This window comes from Myotis daubentonii, chromosome X, assembly GCF_963259705.1.
Source record: "Myotis daubentonii chromosome X, mMyoDau2.1, whole genome shotgun sequence".
Lineage (NCBI taxonomy): Eukaryota > Metazoa > Chordata > Mammalia > Chiroptera > Vespertilionidae > Myotis > Myotis daubentonii.
Genome location: NC_081861.1, coordinates 90,653,136 through 90,668,966, shown reverse-complemented (window position 1 = coordinate 90,668,966; position 15,831 = coordinate 90,653,136). Strand labels below are relative to the sequence as shown.

The following is a 15,831-nucleotide window of genomic DNA, read 5'->3' as shown; positions in this document are numbered from 1 at the left end:
GAAAGACTGGGAAGCTGGATTATTTAGCCTATAAAATGGAGGTTGATAGGTGACAATGTCTTTGAGAATACAAGGGTTATTATATGTATGATGGTAACTATTCTTTTCTATCTACACAAAGACCTTAAACTGTTGCAGAAGGGATTTCAGTTAAATATATAGAAAAACTTCCTAACAGTGAGGGGTAATGAACATTGGGACATGTTACCAAGGGAGTGTGCAGAATTTCCTTCCCAAGAAACCTTTAAAAATAAGATTTAGAGAGGTCAGCTGGGAAAGTAAAGTCTGATGCCTCCTCCTCAGCTCTTTCTACTCCCCACCTCTCCTTCTTCCCCTCCATCCCTCCCTCTCTCTCTCTCTCTCTCCCTCCCACTCTTCATTCCCAGCAAGCACTTCCTCCATGACCCCAGTTCCTGTACATCCTGCCTCCTATCAGAAGCCTTCCTGGAGCTGATGTTACTCCTAAGGGCAGTCTGTCCTTTTAGCTTTCTCTTCCATCTGCATCAATCCACCAAACAAAGAAGTAAACATGAAAGCCACTCTCTTTGACAACAGCCCAATATTCTGAAAACTGGCCACTTGGTAATTCAGATCCTTTGGACTCATGAAATATAACGTCCTTCATGAAGCCCTTCCTGACCTCTTCAGCATGTTGTCCCCACCAAGAATATGGCACTTCTACTTTGCTGTGACTGTGTCTGTCTTCTCGCTAGACTGAGCTTCTTGAGGGCCATTTATTTCTATTATCTTCAAACCCAACTCTGTAAATGATTATTCATGAAAGGAGAGAGAGAGAGAGAGAGAGAGAGAGAGAGAGAGAGAGAGAGAGAGAGAGAGAGGTGACGAAGGTGTTCACCTCTTTAATAGCAGGAACTCTCAAGTGCTGACTATTTGTCATTGGAAGTCCATTGAACTGACAGTACATCCTCATTCAATAACTACAAATAGAACACTGACTCTTGTTTTTCAGGAAAGAAGGCAGGACCTCCTGGGCCAAATGGCCCCCCAGGACCTCCAGGACCTCCAGGACCCCAGGGACCTCCAGGGATTCCAGGGATTCCTGGAATTCCAGGAACAACTGTTATGGGCCCACCTGGCCCTCCAGGTCCTCCTGGCCCTCAAGGACCTCCTGGCCTCCAAGGGCCTTCTGGTGAGTTCCTGTTTCTCTGCCCTCCCCCAGGCTCCTTTACCAGTACTTCAATAGAGCAGGGGTGGATGATCCTGAGAGCAGTTTCAAATGCTGCTGGTTGTATGGCTGTGCAATAAAAAATGCAGGTCTCCTAGCTCAGTGTAAAATTAGAGATTAAACAAGCCAGTAGGATCTGACCTGCTCTAACTTCTTGTTTATACCAACCTGTCCAGAAGGAGTCACCTGTTCTTGACCTGTTTTAACCTTTCTATCACAAGTTCTCCCTTACTCTAGGCCTCCTTGTAGTGGGCCAGTAAACTCATATGAGCCTGAGACAGGGGCCCTGAGGGTTCACTGAACTTCCTGTAAGAGATGGATTGGCTCTGCTCTGATTCCCAGCATCTAATTCCTGTGCTGATGTTCATATGGGGAGGAATGTTCAGGACTGGGCAAGATACCAGTCCTACAACAGTCTTATCCCATGAATTCTAAGATGCCCTTCTCAGAGGTAGACAAGCAGTTGCTGAGAGTCAAGGAGTTGAAAACTTATGAATCACTCAGGCTATGGGAGAAGCAAACCCAGGCACCAAGACAATCCTGTCGAGGAACCAAGTGCTCCTTGAACTACATCCTTACCTAACCACATTACCCTTTCGAATAACATTTCATTTCTTTGCATCTTTACCTTTGGGCCCAGAAGGGCATCCAAGAGATATAGATGCAGATCCAAAACTACCTAATTGGACTTGACAGGAATCAGACTGCCTGGGGTTGGGCTAGTTGTTATTTTCCTCTCCTGCTCCCTTTCTGTATCCTGAGGCTTTAAAGAAAAGGGCTCTTTACAGCTGACTTCTCTAGGTCCACAAATTCTGCAGCAGGACTCAGATTCTTTGATTCATAGTTCAAATAGGGCTAATCAGTGTAACCGTGGCCATAAGAGATGGAGTTGGAGGTGTTTTGTTTTTTTTTAATTTAATCTTTCCATGAATATTAATTGAGCACTTTCTATGTGTAAGAGTTGTATTGATAAGTGGTCCTTGTTCTCATGTAGTTTATGTCCTAGAGGGAAAGAGAGATGATTAAAGAAGCAGGATACTTACAAATGGCAATGCACTCTATGAAGAAAATTAATAGAAAGCAAGCAAAAGGCTAAAGACTTGCCTCAAGGTCACACAGTGACAGGAATGCTCTCTCATCTGTCTCCGAGGGTGCTCAGTGGGACTTGCTAGGCCCAATGAAGATGCAGGTCAGGGACAAGTGACATAAGAAAGGGGTGTCCTCTCCCATTGCAAGGCTTGGCTGCAGGGATCACAGCTCCCTGCCACTGGCTCCCTGGATGAGGAGAAAAGGAAGTAGGAAGAGTGAATCTTCTAATTGTCCTGTCCTCTTTCACAGGTTCTTCAGATAAAGCTGGAACTCGAGAGAACCAGGTTGGCTGGGCATTGCTCTCTTCCTGGGGAGGAGGGAAGGCCACAGGACTAGAGCCACCTTTGAGTTTGCCACCTATTAAATTTGCTCAGGCTTTATTTTGTGAGGATACCCTGGAGGTTCTGAGATTTCTTCCTCAGAGCCACTCCTATCTCTGTGAATACAAAGCTTTGCCCCAGGGTCTGCCTTTAGCTAAGGGAACTGAGTCCTCCCTTGGCCATTTTCCCTATTCCACAGGAGACAGAGGGTTACCATATCCACACACGTTAGTCAGCTAAAATGAGCCATTAGACAGGCCCTATTCACCTTGGCCTCCAACTCCTCTGGCCACCCCAGACACCATGTCAGCACTCAGACAGCCTGGGATCAGGAGCTTGAAGGTTAAGAGTATGTCATTGAAAATCAGCCAACCAGCTCCAGGCCAGCCCCAGCCTTAATGGCCTGAAGGGCTCCTCCCTAGTCTTTGAGCTTCCTAATCTGTCTCTATTGGTAGGTTCTGCTGCCTGGCCTTGTCTCATCTCAGCCTCCCTCACTACAGCTGTTTGGCCACAATTAAACCTACATAGCAGCATAGAGCTTGATGGCTTCCAGGGCAATTTTGTATCCATCACCTCATTTGATCTTCAAACATTCTGTGAGAGAAGCCAGAAATTCTTCTAATTCCCACTTTACAGTAAGAGAAACGAGGCTCGGAGGCATTACATTTGACTGAGGTCACATAGCTAGGACGTGGCCAAACTACAAAATCATATTATCCTCTTGTCACACTGTGGTCACTAGCATCCCAAGACAGGGGAGAAGGATCAGAATTGGAATCAGAAAGAAGACTAGAAGTCAGAGGTGGAAACTGGTGGCTGAGTAAGCAGTCATTTCTCACAGTGACTCTTCTCTCTATCCTTCTCATCCTCCCAGCCAGCTGTGGTGCATCTGCAGGGCCAAGGGTCAGCAATTCAAGTCAAGAATGGTAAGAGTCAGAGTCAGCTCTGTAGATAAGAGGAGCTGCTCCTCCTCTTTACTCCCTGCTTCCAAATAATCACCCAACCTAGTTCCTCCCAGACCCCTGAGATACCCTGGGCACTAGGGAGCCATTCCCTACTCCATTTTGCCCTCTGCTGACTGTCCTGGGTAATTGCTTGCACCAAGACCAGCTGCAATACCCAAATTGCAATTAGAAACACTGTTGAGGAAGCTGAAAGGGACTTGAGACTTCTCAGTGGTTCTCAACCTTCTGGCCCTTTAAATACAGTTCCTCATGTTGTGACCGAACCATAAAATTATTTTTGTTGCTACTTCATAACTGTAATGTTGCTACTGTTATGAATCATAATGTAAATATCTGATATGCAGGATGGTCTCTTAGGCGACCCCTGTGAAAGGGTCATTCGACCGCCAAAGGGGTCGCGACCCACAGGTTGAGAACCGCTGATTTAGATGGAATGGAATTGTTGAGAGATGGAGGTGCTGTCAGAGTCACCATGAGGATATGTGTAGTTTGATCAACAGTCTCACAATACAAATCAGAGAAGGGAAAAACTACATAACTGAAAATTATTGTCTGGTAGGTCTGTACAGGGAGGTGGGGGGGCATGTTAGATTCTCTAGGAAGTATGCCATGCTAGTGTCTATAAAAAGGGAGAATAGGTGTAATGAGGTTAATAAACACCAATTTAATGTAGTTCCTACTTTTAAGAGATGGGGAAACAGAGTCCCAGAGAGATTGGACAATACCATAATAAATCATAACACCTTATATTTGTATGGTACTTCACAGTTTTCAACATGCTTTCTTTGTCTTTTATTTTATTTAATCTTCACAACAACCCTATGAGGTAGGTATTAACTCCATCTTACAGAGCCAGAAACTGAAGCTCAGAGAGGTTAATTAACTCACCCTTCCGTTAAGTGTAGGAGCTTGGATTTAAAACCACATCTAGCTGACTCTTTCCACTGCACTGTGCTACTTCAGTGATGTGTGTGTACACACCACTAAATGATTAGGTTCATTTTCTTCCCCAAAGAGACAGTCAATAAAGAAAAGTGCTTTGAAATAATGCCCAGTCCCCAGGATGCACAGAGCCTAAAATGCATGAACCCCCAGGAGCCTTGGGAAGCAGCAATCCAGCCAAGATGCCAGATGCATACAGAGCTTGGAGGGGAAGGGAAGGGCTGGGCTGTGAGTATGGACACAGTAAATGAATGTTAAGGAACCTACTACATGAGGACAGCTTTGAAGAGGCCAGTCAGTTCTGACCTGGCTGGGCTCAGCTTTCTTAATGACTGGACTTAGCTACATCTGGGATTACCATCTGGATGCGTGCCTCAGAAATGTAAGTAGGAGCAGAATGGCATCAGAACCCAAGCAGTCCTGCTGGGACCAGGTGCCTTAGGCCCCAGGGCTCTGGGTGAGCCCTGACCACCATCTGTCCAGGAGGAGTGTGACAGACAGGAAACAGATATGTTTGGGTGTCTGGATGGGTGGCCTCTGTGTTTATTCTGTGCCAGAAACTACTGATTTTGCTCCCATTAGCACATCACAAGACTAGTCCCAAGCCCTCTAGGTCAGTCTCCAGTAGCAGTCTCTGCTAATCTTCACTTGCACCAGAGGGGCTGTGGGTAGGAGGACATCATGCAGAGTGGATTTGAAGGGGTTGAACCAAGGAATCTCCTCCTAACTCCTATCCCATCATCACCTCAAGGCCAGTTTCCTCATGCCTCAAAGAGGCAGGCATCCTGAGACTAGCCAAGGATGGATGTTCAAAACATAATTTCTTGGCTGGAGAACAGATGGTTTTGAGGGGAAAAGGCCCCATAGGCTTGGACTCCCTTCTCTTGTGGTGGGAAGGCACACCACAACACCCCCCCCCCCAGCAGGATGGAAAAGGAAGCTCTTCCTCTACCCTCACATGCTGGTTCTGTGTTGGGCCAAGGCCAAGGCAGTATGGTGGCCCCTCCACCCCGAATGGGGTGGGGCTGAAAGACAGAAGCTTTACCAGGGGTGCCTCAGCTCCCAGACACCCTTGCCATCCCCTTGGCTGGTTCTAATGCTGCCTGGCAGTCTTCCCCTCCCTCTCATAAATACCCTTCTCCCCCATGGGCCTTATTACTGGTAGTTACACTCTCTGGCTACCATGAAGTCTGACTCACCCCTGATCCCTAAGGTTCTCCAGGTCAACAATTCTTGGGCTAAGCGGTTTCCTGGGGGCCCAGGGAGGCTTTTCAGAAAGGAGTGGGTATGGAGGAATCTTATGGAGGAGAAAATCCATGAACCTCTGACAGGAGAGAGATTGAGGAATTATGGCTGGTGAAATCAAATGGCATAATAAGAGCTAGCCTGCCACTCAGTGTCTGAATTTTGCCTGTGCAGGCCCCAGAACAACAAAGAAAATTGGTCAGTGTGCCCACTCTTTTCTTACTCCCCAACTACAATTCCAACTACAAAGTGTTGGTTAAAGGCCTTTCTGGATGGAAGGGTCAGGGAAAGAGAGGAAGACAGACAGGCAGACCCCAGGGGCCTGAGCTTACAAATGCTCTTCTTAAAGCTTGGCCTCCTGGGCTACTTGGGTTGCATAGGGATGGGGTGGAGGTTGTGTACAACTTGATAATTCTTGTTTCTATTGCCCAGATTATTCTGACATCTACTGAGTGACTGCCCTTCTCTCATACTGAGATCTTTCAGGTGGAGTGCTCAATGACTGGTCTCGCATCACTATGAACCCCAAGGTGTTTAAGCTACATCCCCGCAGTGGGGAGCTGGAGGTACTGGTGGACGGCACCTACTTCATCTATAGTCAGGTAGAAGTGAGTACGGTCTTAGGCCTAACTCTTCTTATATCCAGAATGCAGATGCCATGCAGGCCATATAGGGGTACTGTGGAGCCATCCAAGACCAGCCTGCTTTGGTGGATGAGGGGCTAGGGGGCACCATACTGGGAGGGAGTTCAAAAGAGGAAAGAGAGAGGGGGATGTTTGGATTTTTTCCTAGCCATATATCATTGAAAAACTGAAAAGAGGTCCCTCTCATACCCTGGCATCAATTCCCTCCTACAGGGCACCATGCCCTTGTTCTTCCCCACCCACCCACCGCCCCCCAAGTTATTTGGTTCTACTCCCAAACTTGAACTCTGTCTGAGTACATTCTTTGAAAGTTAGTTCCAGGGATGCTGAGAACCCCTTCCCCCACACTGCTGATTCTGCCATGAAGAGTGTTCCTGTGGACTTGCTCTTGACCTCAAAAAAATTTCTGACTATCTTTCCTTGTTCTTTCTTCCATTTATTTCTCTACCTTCTGTTTCTCTGTTATTCTTGCCTCCTTCCTGCTATCATTCTCCCAGAGCTTTTCTCCCTCTGTTTTTGTCCTTGTCCTGCCCAGGCCTACTGCCTATCCGCTTCCACCCCTGTTGGTTGCCTCCACTGGGTGGCTCCTATGAGCTAGAGGTAGATGAGCCTTGAGGTTGGGGCTTCTGTGGGGTGGGCAACAAGCAGGCAGATTACAGCAGGACTGTTGAGCCAGCAGAAGGGCCTCACAGGGGAGTGGCCAGAGAAGGTGGGTTAATAGGTATTTGCTAAGTCCATCAAGCATCCTGGCAGAGATTGAGTGCTGATTCAAGAAATTATATGGCACCAGAATGCTCTGCTCCCTCCTACAGAGCCCATGTAGGAAGCAACCTTTAATAAAATGATTCAGGGTGAGAGATGAGGGTCCCAATCCCCAGGGGGCACATAAATGTAATTCCAGTGTCCTAAGGGGCATTTTTCCTAAGCTCCATCAAAGCTTGGTAGTGAAAGATAAACAAATTAATTTTCTGGGTCTAGGAGAGAATTGGGAGTAGCCTCAGGCTTTGGACACCATGCAAACTGGGAAAATCCCTTTAACACCAGGCCTTTGAACATAGGTTCGCACTTCCTCCTGGCCACAAAATAAAGTTGGGTGCCTGGGTTTTGCCCTTCCAAATTCTTGATCTCATTTGTGGTGGATAGCTCTCCATCTCTCTGGATCTGTTTCCTCAATTGTCAGATGAGAGAGCTAAGGGACACTGAGAATGAGTGAGAGAAATGCAGCAGTGGCAGGGGTGGGCTTCAAAAGAGCTAAAGAAATGGCAAGTTGTCACTGCTCCCTCTCTGGAAAATCAGTGACTTCTCACTTTATCTGCAAATAGTCTTTGGGGCTTGTAACTAGAAGTTAGTTTGTATTCATTTGTGTCCATAGCCAGGGTAGAGGAGGGTGTGGATGGGGTTGGGGGTGCTTGGGGGAGGTAGAGATGATTAAGGCAGGGTTCTTGTACTCAGAGTTTACAACTGGTGTGCTGTGGAAAGAAAGATTTGCTCAGGCACCTGAGCCCCACAGAGTAGGGGAAGGACAGAGTATAAGCCCATCACCCCTCCTTTCCTGTAGGCTAACTAGCATGCCTTCAGGTGGCATTGCCCCTCCACGAGGTCTACTGGCAGTTCGTCATGACAGGGGAGGGCTCCACCCTCTTTCCCTCTCCCCCAATCCCTTCTTGTTGCCTCTCACCCAGGTATACTACATCAACTTCACTGACTTTGCCAGCTATGAGGTGGTGGTGGACGAGAAGCCCTTTCTGCAGTGTACCCGCAGCATCGAGACGGGCAAGACCAACTACAACACTTGCTACACCGCAGGCGTCTGCCTCCTCAAAGCCCGGCAAAAGATCGCTGTGAAGATGGTGCACGCTGACATCTCTATCAACATGAGCAAGCACACCACTTTCTTTGGGGCCATCAGGCTGGGCGAGGCCCCTGCATCCTAGATTCCCCATATTTGGTCCCTGCCCATGCCCCTGCCCTAGGTTTGGGAGCCAGGATCCCCAGAACCTCAAAGTGCTGCTGTGGAGTGAGGCATGTGTGTGTTGCAGCTGCAGAGAGAAAGGCCCCAAGGCTATTTATTCTCCAGTGACTCCAGGACGACAAGGCCTGCTTGTCTTTCCTGAATGACCTTGAGTTAACAGGACAGTTGATGAAGCCCCAGGGTTTACATGAAGCCGAAGTGGCTTCCCTGTGTCCATGTTGACTGGCTTAATGGCATGACTCTTCAATCTCAAGGTCCCTGATGTCAAAGTTATCATTTGTTGCACTAAAGTGAGGGTCCGGGGCAGCAGGCAAAAGAAAGCAGAAGTATACTCCAGACTGGGGAGCAAACCCTCTTTGGGGTGGGGTGGGGTGAGGTGGGGTTGGGGTCAGAGGGGAAAGGTCTGTGCTTGTGGCAGAGACCAAGGAACAAACCTGCTGAGCAGGCGCCCTGGGCAGTGGAAGCATTCCTGCTGCTCTGCCTGCAGCCAGCCAGCGGGTCAGCTCTTCCCGCGCAGGCAGAGCCAGTGCAGCAGCTCCCCAGGCTTCAGGGACAGGAGGTTTGCTCTTCCTTGGAGTGATTACAGAGAATGACCACAAACCTGCCTGCATAAGAACCTGAAGCCAGACTTGGGGCCACATGTCTTTCACTTTGTTTACAGCTGTGCTGCAGGCTCAGAAAACTCCCTGGGATCCCTCCCAATTGCCCCCCTTCCCAGCCTGACTAGACCTCCTGTGTCTTTCTCCACAGAGCCTACCTCTGTCTGAGACAGGTGCCTAACCTGGGACCTGTGCTTGTGTGAGTCTGGGATACTCTTGAGATTACCTGGGCACAAAGAGAATCTTCTTCCATTTATTAAGCAACACAATAGTTATCTAGTCGAGTTGTCTCTAGCGGCAAAGTGTTGGACTGGGTGACCTCCAGAAGTTCCTTCAAATCCCAATATTTAGGCACCCCTTTTAATAGCCTACTAAGATCCCCAACCCTCACCTGCCCCTGGGCCTCAGCAAGGCAGAGCTTTTCTACCAGACCTAGAAAGGACAAGAGGTGAGGATAGGACAGGGGTTTTTCAAGTGGCTTCCCTATCTTGAAGCCAAGCGGCCAGCCACCCAAGCCTTATCTGAAAGGATAGCAGCTGATGCCTGGCTGACCCCCTGGCCTGTGCTCTGGCTTCAGAAAGCCACAGAACAGCATGGTGAGCGTGGATTCCAGTGCTGCTCCCCTGAATCAAGGCTTGGGAGAATCTGGGGTTTAGGCATTCAGGCAGGGCTCTGCCCTCTAGTCAGGCCCAAGGACACCACCACCACTTCCCCAAGCTTCCCACAGATGATATGGCGAGACCATTCAAGAGCCTTATTTCTAACTGCCTGGGCCCAGCCTGGCTCCCGGGTACATGGTCCAGCCCAAAGCTGGGAGGGCCAGTCTTATACAGTTTGCTAATCTTGTTCATGAAATAAGACACAAGTTTCCTTTTGAGGAGATGGGGAATAAGTTCCTTTGGGCAGCTGAAATTTACCAGGAACAACAGGTTCCACAACCGTGCCTTCTCTTTCTAAGCCACTACACTGCTGGGCCCTTCAAGGGTCAGGGCAGGAGACACAGCCGTTGTCTGATTGCTAATGTCAGCCTTGCAAGCCCAGGTGAAGCAAATGTGAGGAATGGGTCTGGCCAGGCTCTTACAGAGTGCCTTGGACAGTCCTCAGGTGTAGCAAGAACAGATGAGAATTTCTCCTTAAAACTTGGAGAGTACTTTCTCTCTTATTATCTCCTTCGATATTACAAATCCTGTTGTTTAGACAAGGCTCAGAGAGGTTAAGTGCTTTGACCAAGATCTCACCCACTGAAGTCAGGCCTGGGGCTTCATTCAGCCAATTTGACTCCAACACTATTCCATTGCATGTCAGCTTTGTGTTGAATTTGAGGTCCTGAGGGAACCCAAATAAAAATGGTAATATAGACCCCAAATCCTGTGGGCTCTAGGGCGGGACCCAGAGATGCTCATTTTCACTCCTTGATGGTAATGCCTGTTGTCTTGACTGCCAGAGGCTCTGTGGCAAAAGAGTAGGGCATTTCCTTGGGAAATAGCCATCAGACTTAGAGCTTTCATGTTCAGAATAACTGTCTTGGCACCAGGTCCAAGCAGCAGGTCTCCAGTACCCACAGAACTTAAACCCCTTATGTTCTTTCACTCACCCCATGAACCAAGCAGCCATTACGTATGGAGCCCCTACTGCAAGTGAGGTCCTCCTTTGGTTACCCTACAGACGGGCTGCAGGAGCTGGCCACTCCCCATAGCTAAGTGACTCCTTATCTTTTTCTACCAAACCACAGAGGACTTTGTACTGCCAGGATCTCCCAGAGATGGAGGGAAGAGTGAGGACTGGTTCTATAGCCAAAAAGCTGTGAGGAGAGGAAAGAAAAGGTTTCCTAATTGTGGCCCTAAAGGACATTCTGACATCTATCCTATTCTCCAGGTTACAGGGGAGACAGGATTCACACAAATCCTTGATTCATTAGGAACCGTCAAAGGGAACCCGAGACGAGTGTGTGAGGAGGGAAGCAATTGAGAGCCTTGCTGCAGTGAAGTTATTGACAAAGTAGTGAAGCAATTTACTAATAATAGAATGTGGACATAGATTATAGATTAAGCATTTGAATGTTTGCTGACATGAGTTTACCAGAAGGCCAAGTCTTGCATGGAGAATAGGACAAGGACATTTGTGAGCAGGCAGATAACAGAGGTTTGAAGGAGGATTGCATGGCAGGAGCCTCAGCTAGCTGCTTGGGCTTCAGCAGCCAAAGTTGGCACAAAAATCAGCTGTCGGGGCTGCTCAGTTACGGTTCCCTGGAAAATGTAGTCTTTGCCTTATTTCCCCTTCATCCATCCTGAAACCAAATTTCTTTTGCTGAGCAGGAAAGGACTAGAAACCCTGGAGGTGAAAAAGATTTTGATGCACATGTGAGTATGTGCGTTTTATGTAACTTCTGGTGGGTACAAATCAATTCAGAGAAATTTAGTGCTAGAAAGGACCGTAGAGGGAATCTAGCCCACCTACATTCTTCCCCATGTTACTCATGTGGAGACTGAGGCCCAGAGAGAGAAGGTGGCCTGCCCAAGATGAATGAGCCACGACTCACAGACTCAGCGGAGTGAGGGAGTGGAGCAGTCCCTGTCCCACACAGCCCCCTTCTTTCTGTTACTCCCAGACTCAAGGCTAAAAGTGAAAGCCCCCTTTGGGAGCCCGGCTAGGCAGGGAGAGAGCAGCTGCAGCCTTCATCAGAACTCTTGTCCCCTTAAGGCGTTCTCCCAGCTCCTGCCTCTGGACTGGCCTAATACCTGGAAGTCCTGAGGCCACCCTGGCACTGCCTCCAGCCTGCTCCTGCCTGGAGTCTCCTCTAGGCAATGTGAGCACAAAGAAGGAACTAGATTTTTTTCTTTTAATCTGTGTCAGGGCTCACTCCAAGGGGAGTCAGGGTGTGTCATTTCATTATTAAAAAAGCTTCCAGCTGGGGCATAGGTGTGGACTTTGTTGTTAGAATGGCCAGGAGCAGGCCCAGTGCTGCTTTGGGGGTCAGCATCCAGTGTGAAATACTGTGTATATAAACTATACATAATGTATATAAACTGGGATGTAAGTTTGTATAAATTAATGGTTTATTCTTTGCAAATAAAGCTTTTTCCCCTCTGTTTTTGAAATTAGCTTGAGCAATTCCTACACACTAGATGCTGCCAATGAGCTAGAAGAAAGCCCAAGGCACCCATTCTAGAGGGGGACAGCAGAAGGAATGTAGTCTGAACTTCCTGGCAGGTATTTCACCTTCTCTCTGTCCCAGACCACATGCCTGTCCCCTTTACCTTAGGTCTTTGCACTGTGTACAGTCATCACATGAGTCAGGCACCCAGGGCAGAGGCAGCAGGTCACACTGGTAACTATACAAGATGTCCTAGACCAAACTGACAGGTCAATGCGGATAAATCATTAGGACCAAATGGCATCCACCCAAGAGGAATGGAACAGCAGGTTGTGGGCCAAATTGTGTAGCCTGCCATTGCCAACAGTTATTGGGCCAAGAGTCTGAGAGCCTCACCATCCAGGAGGAGAGCTTTATGGTGGCCGGAAGCCAGGCACTCACTTCCATCTGAAGCAAGATGGCTGACTTGGACAAAGGGAAGAGTGAGAGAACCAGGCAAGGTTAAGCAAGTTGCCAGGGGGTGTGGGGGAGAGAAGACAAGAAATTAAACCAGCCTGACCCTTCTATTATAGCATTATGAGGTGGAAACTGAGTGTGGACCAGGGCTGGTAGAGGGTATCGGTTGCTTAAATTTGCAAAGGACTGCTGACAAGATCTTCCACTGTACACTTTCTTTTAAACATTGAGATGCCAGCTTTAGGGCATTTTTGCTCAAGGATGGGAAATGGGAAAAATGGTTGCAGGAGAATCACTTTGTGTAGCTCTCCAAATTTACAAAGTTCAGTCACATTCAATATTATTTGATCTTCCCAACAGCCTTTGAGGTAAGCACATGAGGGATCATTAGTCCCATTTTACAGATGAGGAAACTGAGGCTCAGAGGTGACTAATTGCTCTGACTCACATGGCTTGAAGGTGGTAGAGCTTGCACTCAAAGCCCCCTGGATCCCAAAGTATCCAGTCCTGCAGGAGTCTCAATAACAGGAGATGGGGCTGCTTGAGAGCTACAGATAGAAAGGTGTCCAGGGATCCTGGGCCCTCGAACATACTAGTTAGAGCATAAGCAGTATCAGAAGGCTGGATTTTTATTCTGTCCATTGTTTTCCTCAATGCTGACAAATGGGCACCTGAAGGGCACCTCTCCCCAGGGCCTTGCCTGACCTCTTGAGCCCATCTCCCTTATAGCCCCAAGGAAAACACAGAAGCACTGGAAGGAGGAGAAAGATGAAAGGGGAATTGGGGTTTAGAAAACAACCAAATGGACAGCCCCTCCTCACAATGAGGACTAGCCAAATCAGGAGCAGAAGCCCCATAGGTGACTTCTGTCCCCTGTTTACAGTTCCACACCTTCCAGCCAGGCTAAGTAGCTTCTGGGGATATCTGTCAGACTATCACCAGCTCCTGGGTCTCTGAGCAGCCCAACAGGGTCTTGTGCTGGTCAGTTTGTGCAGGGCTTCCCTACAGGGTGCATGGTATTTGTCCACCACTTCCTGGCTCGGCTTCTTAATCTTGGGCACTGGCAGAGGCTCCCCGACTGCCAGAGGAGACAGAAGGAAAAGAGAAGCATAGATAGCTCACTCCTCAGAATGGGCCTCAGCCCTCCAGCTCACACTTACCACCCCAAAACCACCCATCGTGGCCAGCCTCTCCACCTCTAGACACAGCCAAAGCCTAGACTCAGCCTCAGAACTGGATCTACATCCCAGACCAGGCTGCCTGCAGAAGGGCCCACTCACCAATGGTGGTTACAGGCTAGGCATAGGGCAGAAGGCCCCAGGAGTTCTCAGTGAAGCCACGTTCATTGAAAGCACAAGGGTAAATGAGTGCACACTCTGGAACCACTTCTGGAAGTGATTGACTAAACCCCCAGAAGTGAAAATGTGCTGATGGTAAAGGTCTACCTCCCCAAAGGCATGGGCAGGGATTAGAACTACCCTGTGGAGCAAAGGCATGTCCTTTGAAGGCCAGAAAGGTAGGGACCCTGTTGAAAACCAGACTGACCACCAGTGGTCTCAGGGTCTGCCTATACGCTCTGCAGCCTAACTCAGCTGGGCCTATGTCCAGGCCAAGCATGAGGGCCCTGTGGTCTACCTCAGGCTTTCTGTGGGGACAAAGCAGCAGCAAGCTAAAGGCAGCAAGTTCTAACTCTCCTGTGAACCCACAGGTCTGAAACAAGAAGGAAAATTTTAAGAAACATTTCATTTACCTTTCTTCCCTTTTACCCACGTGGCAAGTGTGGCTCTCTCTGAGAGGGGGCTGCAGCCACTCACCTTTCATAGAGGGTCTGGCCCAGATAAAAAGCTAAAGTGAGGAACAGCAGGCTCAAGACTGGCCCTCTAGTGCTTCCTCAGAAGCAGAAATGGCTCCGGGACCTGGCCCAGGCTCTACTCCAATACAGAAAGAGCTTTGCCATCCCTGTTTATATATCATTTCCTCCAAATCCCTTCCTCCTTCCCTGCTGGACTTTTGGAACAGCTCTCCCTAATAGGGACCAGGACTGTCCTTACCCATGCTGCAGGGCCTTGCATACAAACCCAGTCCAGTTCCTCAAGAACAGCATGGGTAAGGGCTTCCCTATAGAGTGTGTGGTATCTGCACTCCACCAGGCCACTGACTACCACAACCAGCATGTTGCCTGTACCCTTTTGGGTAAACAGATAGTCCATGGAGTACTGGCTCACAGAGCAGGCCCCTGGCAGGCAGAAAAATTCAAAAGGTCATTGGCCACTTCCCAAACCTCCTAGCCTTCCTCCCTACCTCTTCAGAGGAGAGAGCTTCATCCCAGGCAGGCAAGCCTAGGGCTAGTGTTTAGGACCAGAGGGAATCACAAAGTTGATCCCTTCTGATCCTGCTCTCACCCCTCCCACAACACTTTTTCCTCAGGAAGCCATTTTTATTTTGGCTTTTATGTCCTAGGAGCCAACTCACCTGTCAACATGGCATAGTGTCTGAGGAAAGGCACCCAGAAAAAGGCTCCCAGCATGAGCACATAAGGGGTGATGCCAGGAAAGATCTTGGTGAAGCCTGAGGCCTCTGTGGCAAAGTTGCCGAAGCATGAATGGGACATGAACCCATGAGGGTGGCAGACAAGGATGTAGCTATGGTGAGGGAAGATGCCATGAGTCTTCAAAAGTTGTGGAAGAGCAGTCAGGATGAGTATGGACAGGAGAGAGAAAAGGACTCCTCTTCTGGCCATAGACCTGGAAGGACAAGGGCAATGCAAGCTGGGATACACGCAACTCCAGGAAGGTGTTTTCCTGCCCAGCTGTGTGCCATGCAATAAGCCCCAGGACCTGCCCCAGCACTGTTCTGAGCTGCATTCAATGGCTGAGAGCCAGCGGTGAGTCACACTGATCTGGCCGCCAGAGGTTGGGAGTCCCGAAAGACAGAGCAGGAACAGTTCTCCTCCAACTACCACATTCCTGCCCACATGTCTGTGAAGCATCAGCAGAGGGAATACCAGGGAAAGAGAAGACCCACCTTCAGCCAGGTTGGGAACGCACACGATGGCAAACACGAAAGAAAGAAAACTGCAAGCTGGATAGAATGAAGTTTTGGGCCATGTTGAGCTCCAGGAAGTTTAGGAAACACTGTAGGTTAGAGTAGTTAGGGCAGACCTAATGGAGATGACTCATAGGGAGCCATACTTACTTAGAATTATTACTGGGTTCGGTTTTCAAACAGCTGTAAATAAGACTGTGTGAGAAAAAAAATGGGTCAAAATAAAGGTGAGAAAAGACAAAAAACACTTTTAATCGAACATGGCAGAGTGAAC

The 15,831-nt window shown here is 48.6% G+C and overlaps 2 protein-coding genes across 6 annotated transcripts in view; one reads left to right on the top strand and one right to left on the bottom strand.

Annotated features, from left to right (window-relative positions):
- EDA (ectodysplasin A) overlaps positions 1 to 8,736 on the top strand; it is a 568,600-nt gene extending 559,864 nt beyond the window's left edge. The window contains exons 4-8 of one of the 5 annotated variants that reach the window (XM_059679640.1): positions 971 to 1,150; positions 2,525 to 2,559; positions 3,470 to 3,521; positions 6,234 to 6,349; positions 8,074 to 8,736. In XM_059679640.1, the coding sequence (XP_059535623.1) occupies positions 971 to 1,150; positions 2,525 to 2,559; positions 3,470 to 3,521; positions 6,234 to 6,349; positions 8,074 to 8,325 (635 nt within the window). In that variant the 3' untranslated portion in view covers positions 8,326 to 8,736. Of the gene's footprint in view, positions 1 to 970; positions 1,151 to 2,524; positions 2,560 to 3,469; positions 3,522 to 6,224; positions 6,356 to 8,073 lie in introns of all 5 variants that reach the window. The other 4 variants (XM_059679639.1, XM_059679638.1, XM_059679637.1 and 1 more) reach the window with 4 other exon arrangements.
- Positions 8,737 to 13,439: 4,703 nt separating this feature from the next.
- On the bottom strand, positions 13,440 to 15,252 carry AWAT2 (acyl-CoA wax alcohol acyltransferase 2). Its single transcript, XM_059678681.1, is given in 7 exon segments — positions 13,440 to 13,498; positions 13,501 to 13,590; positions 13,793 to 13,877; positions 13,880 to 13,991; positions 14,564 to 14,637; positions 14,639 to 14,748; positions 14,985 to 15,252. Coding segments are annotated over 7 exon segments (798 nt in total).
- Between the last annotated feature and the right edge of the window lie 579 nt (positions 15,253 to 15,831).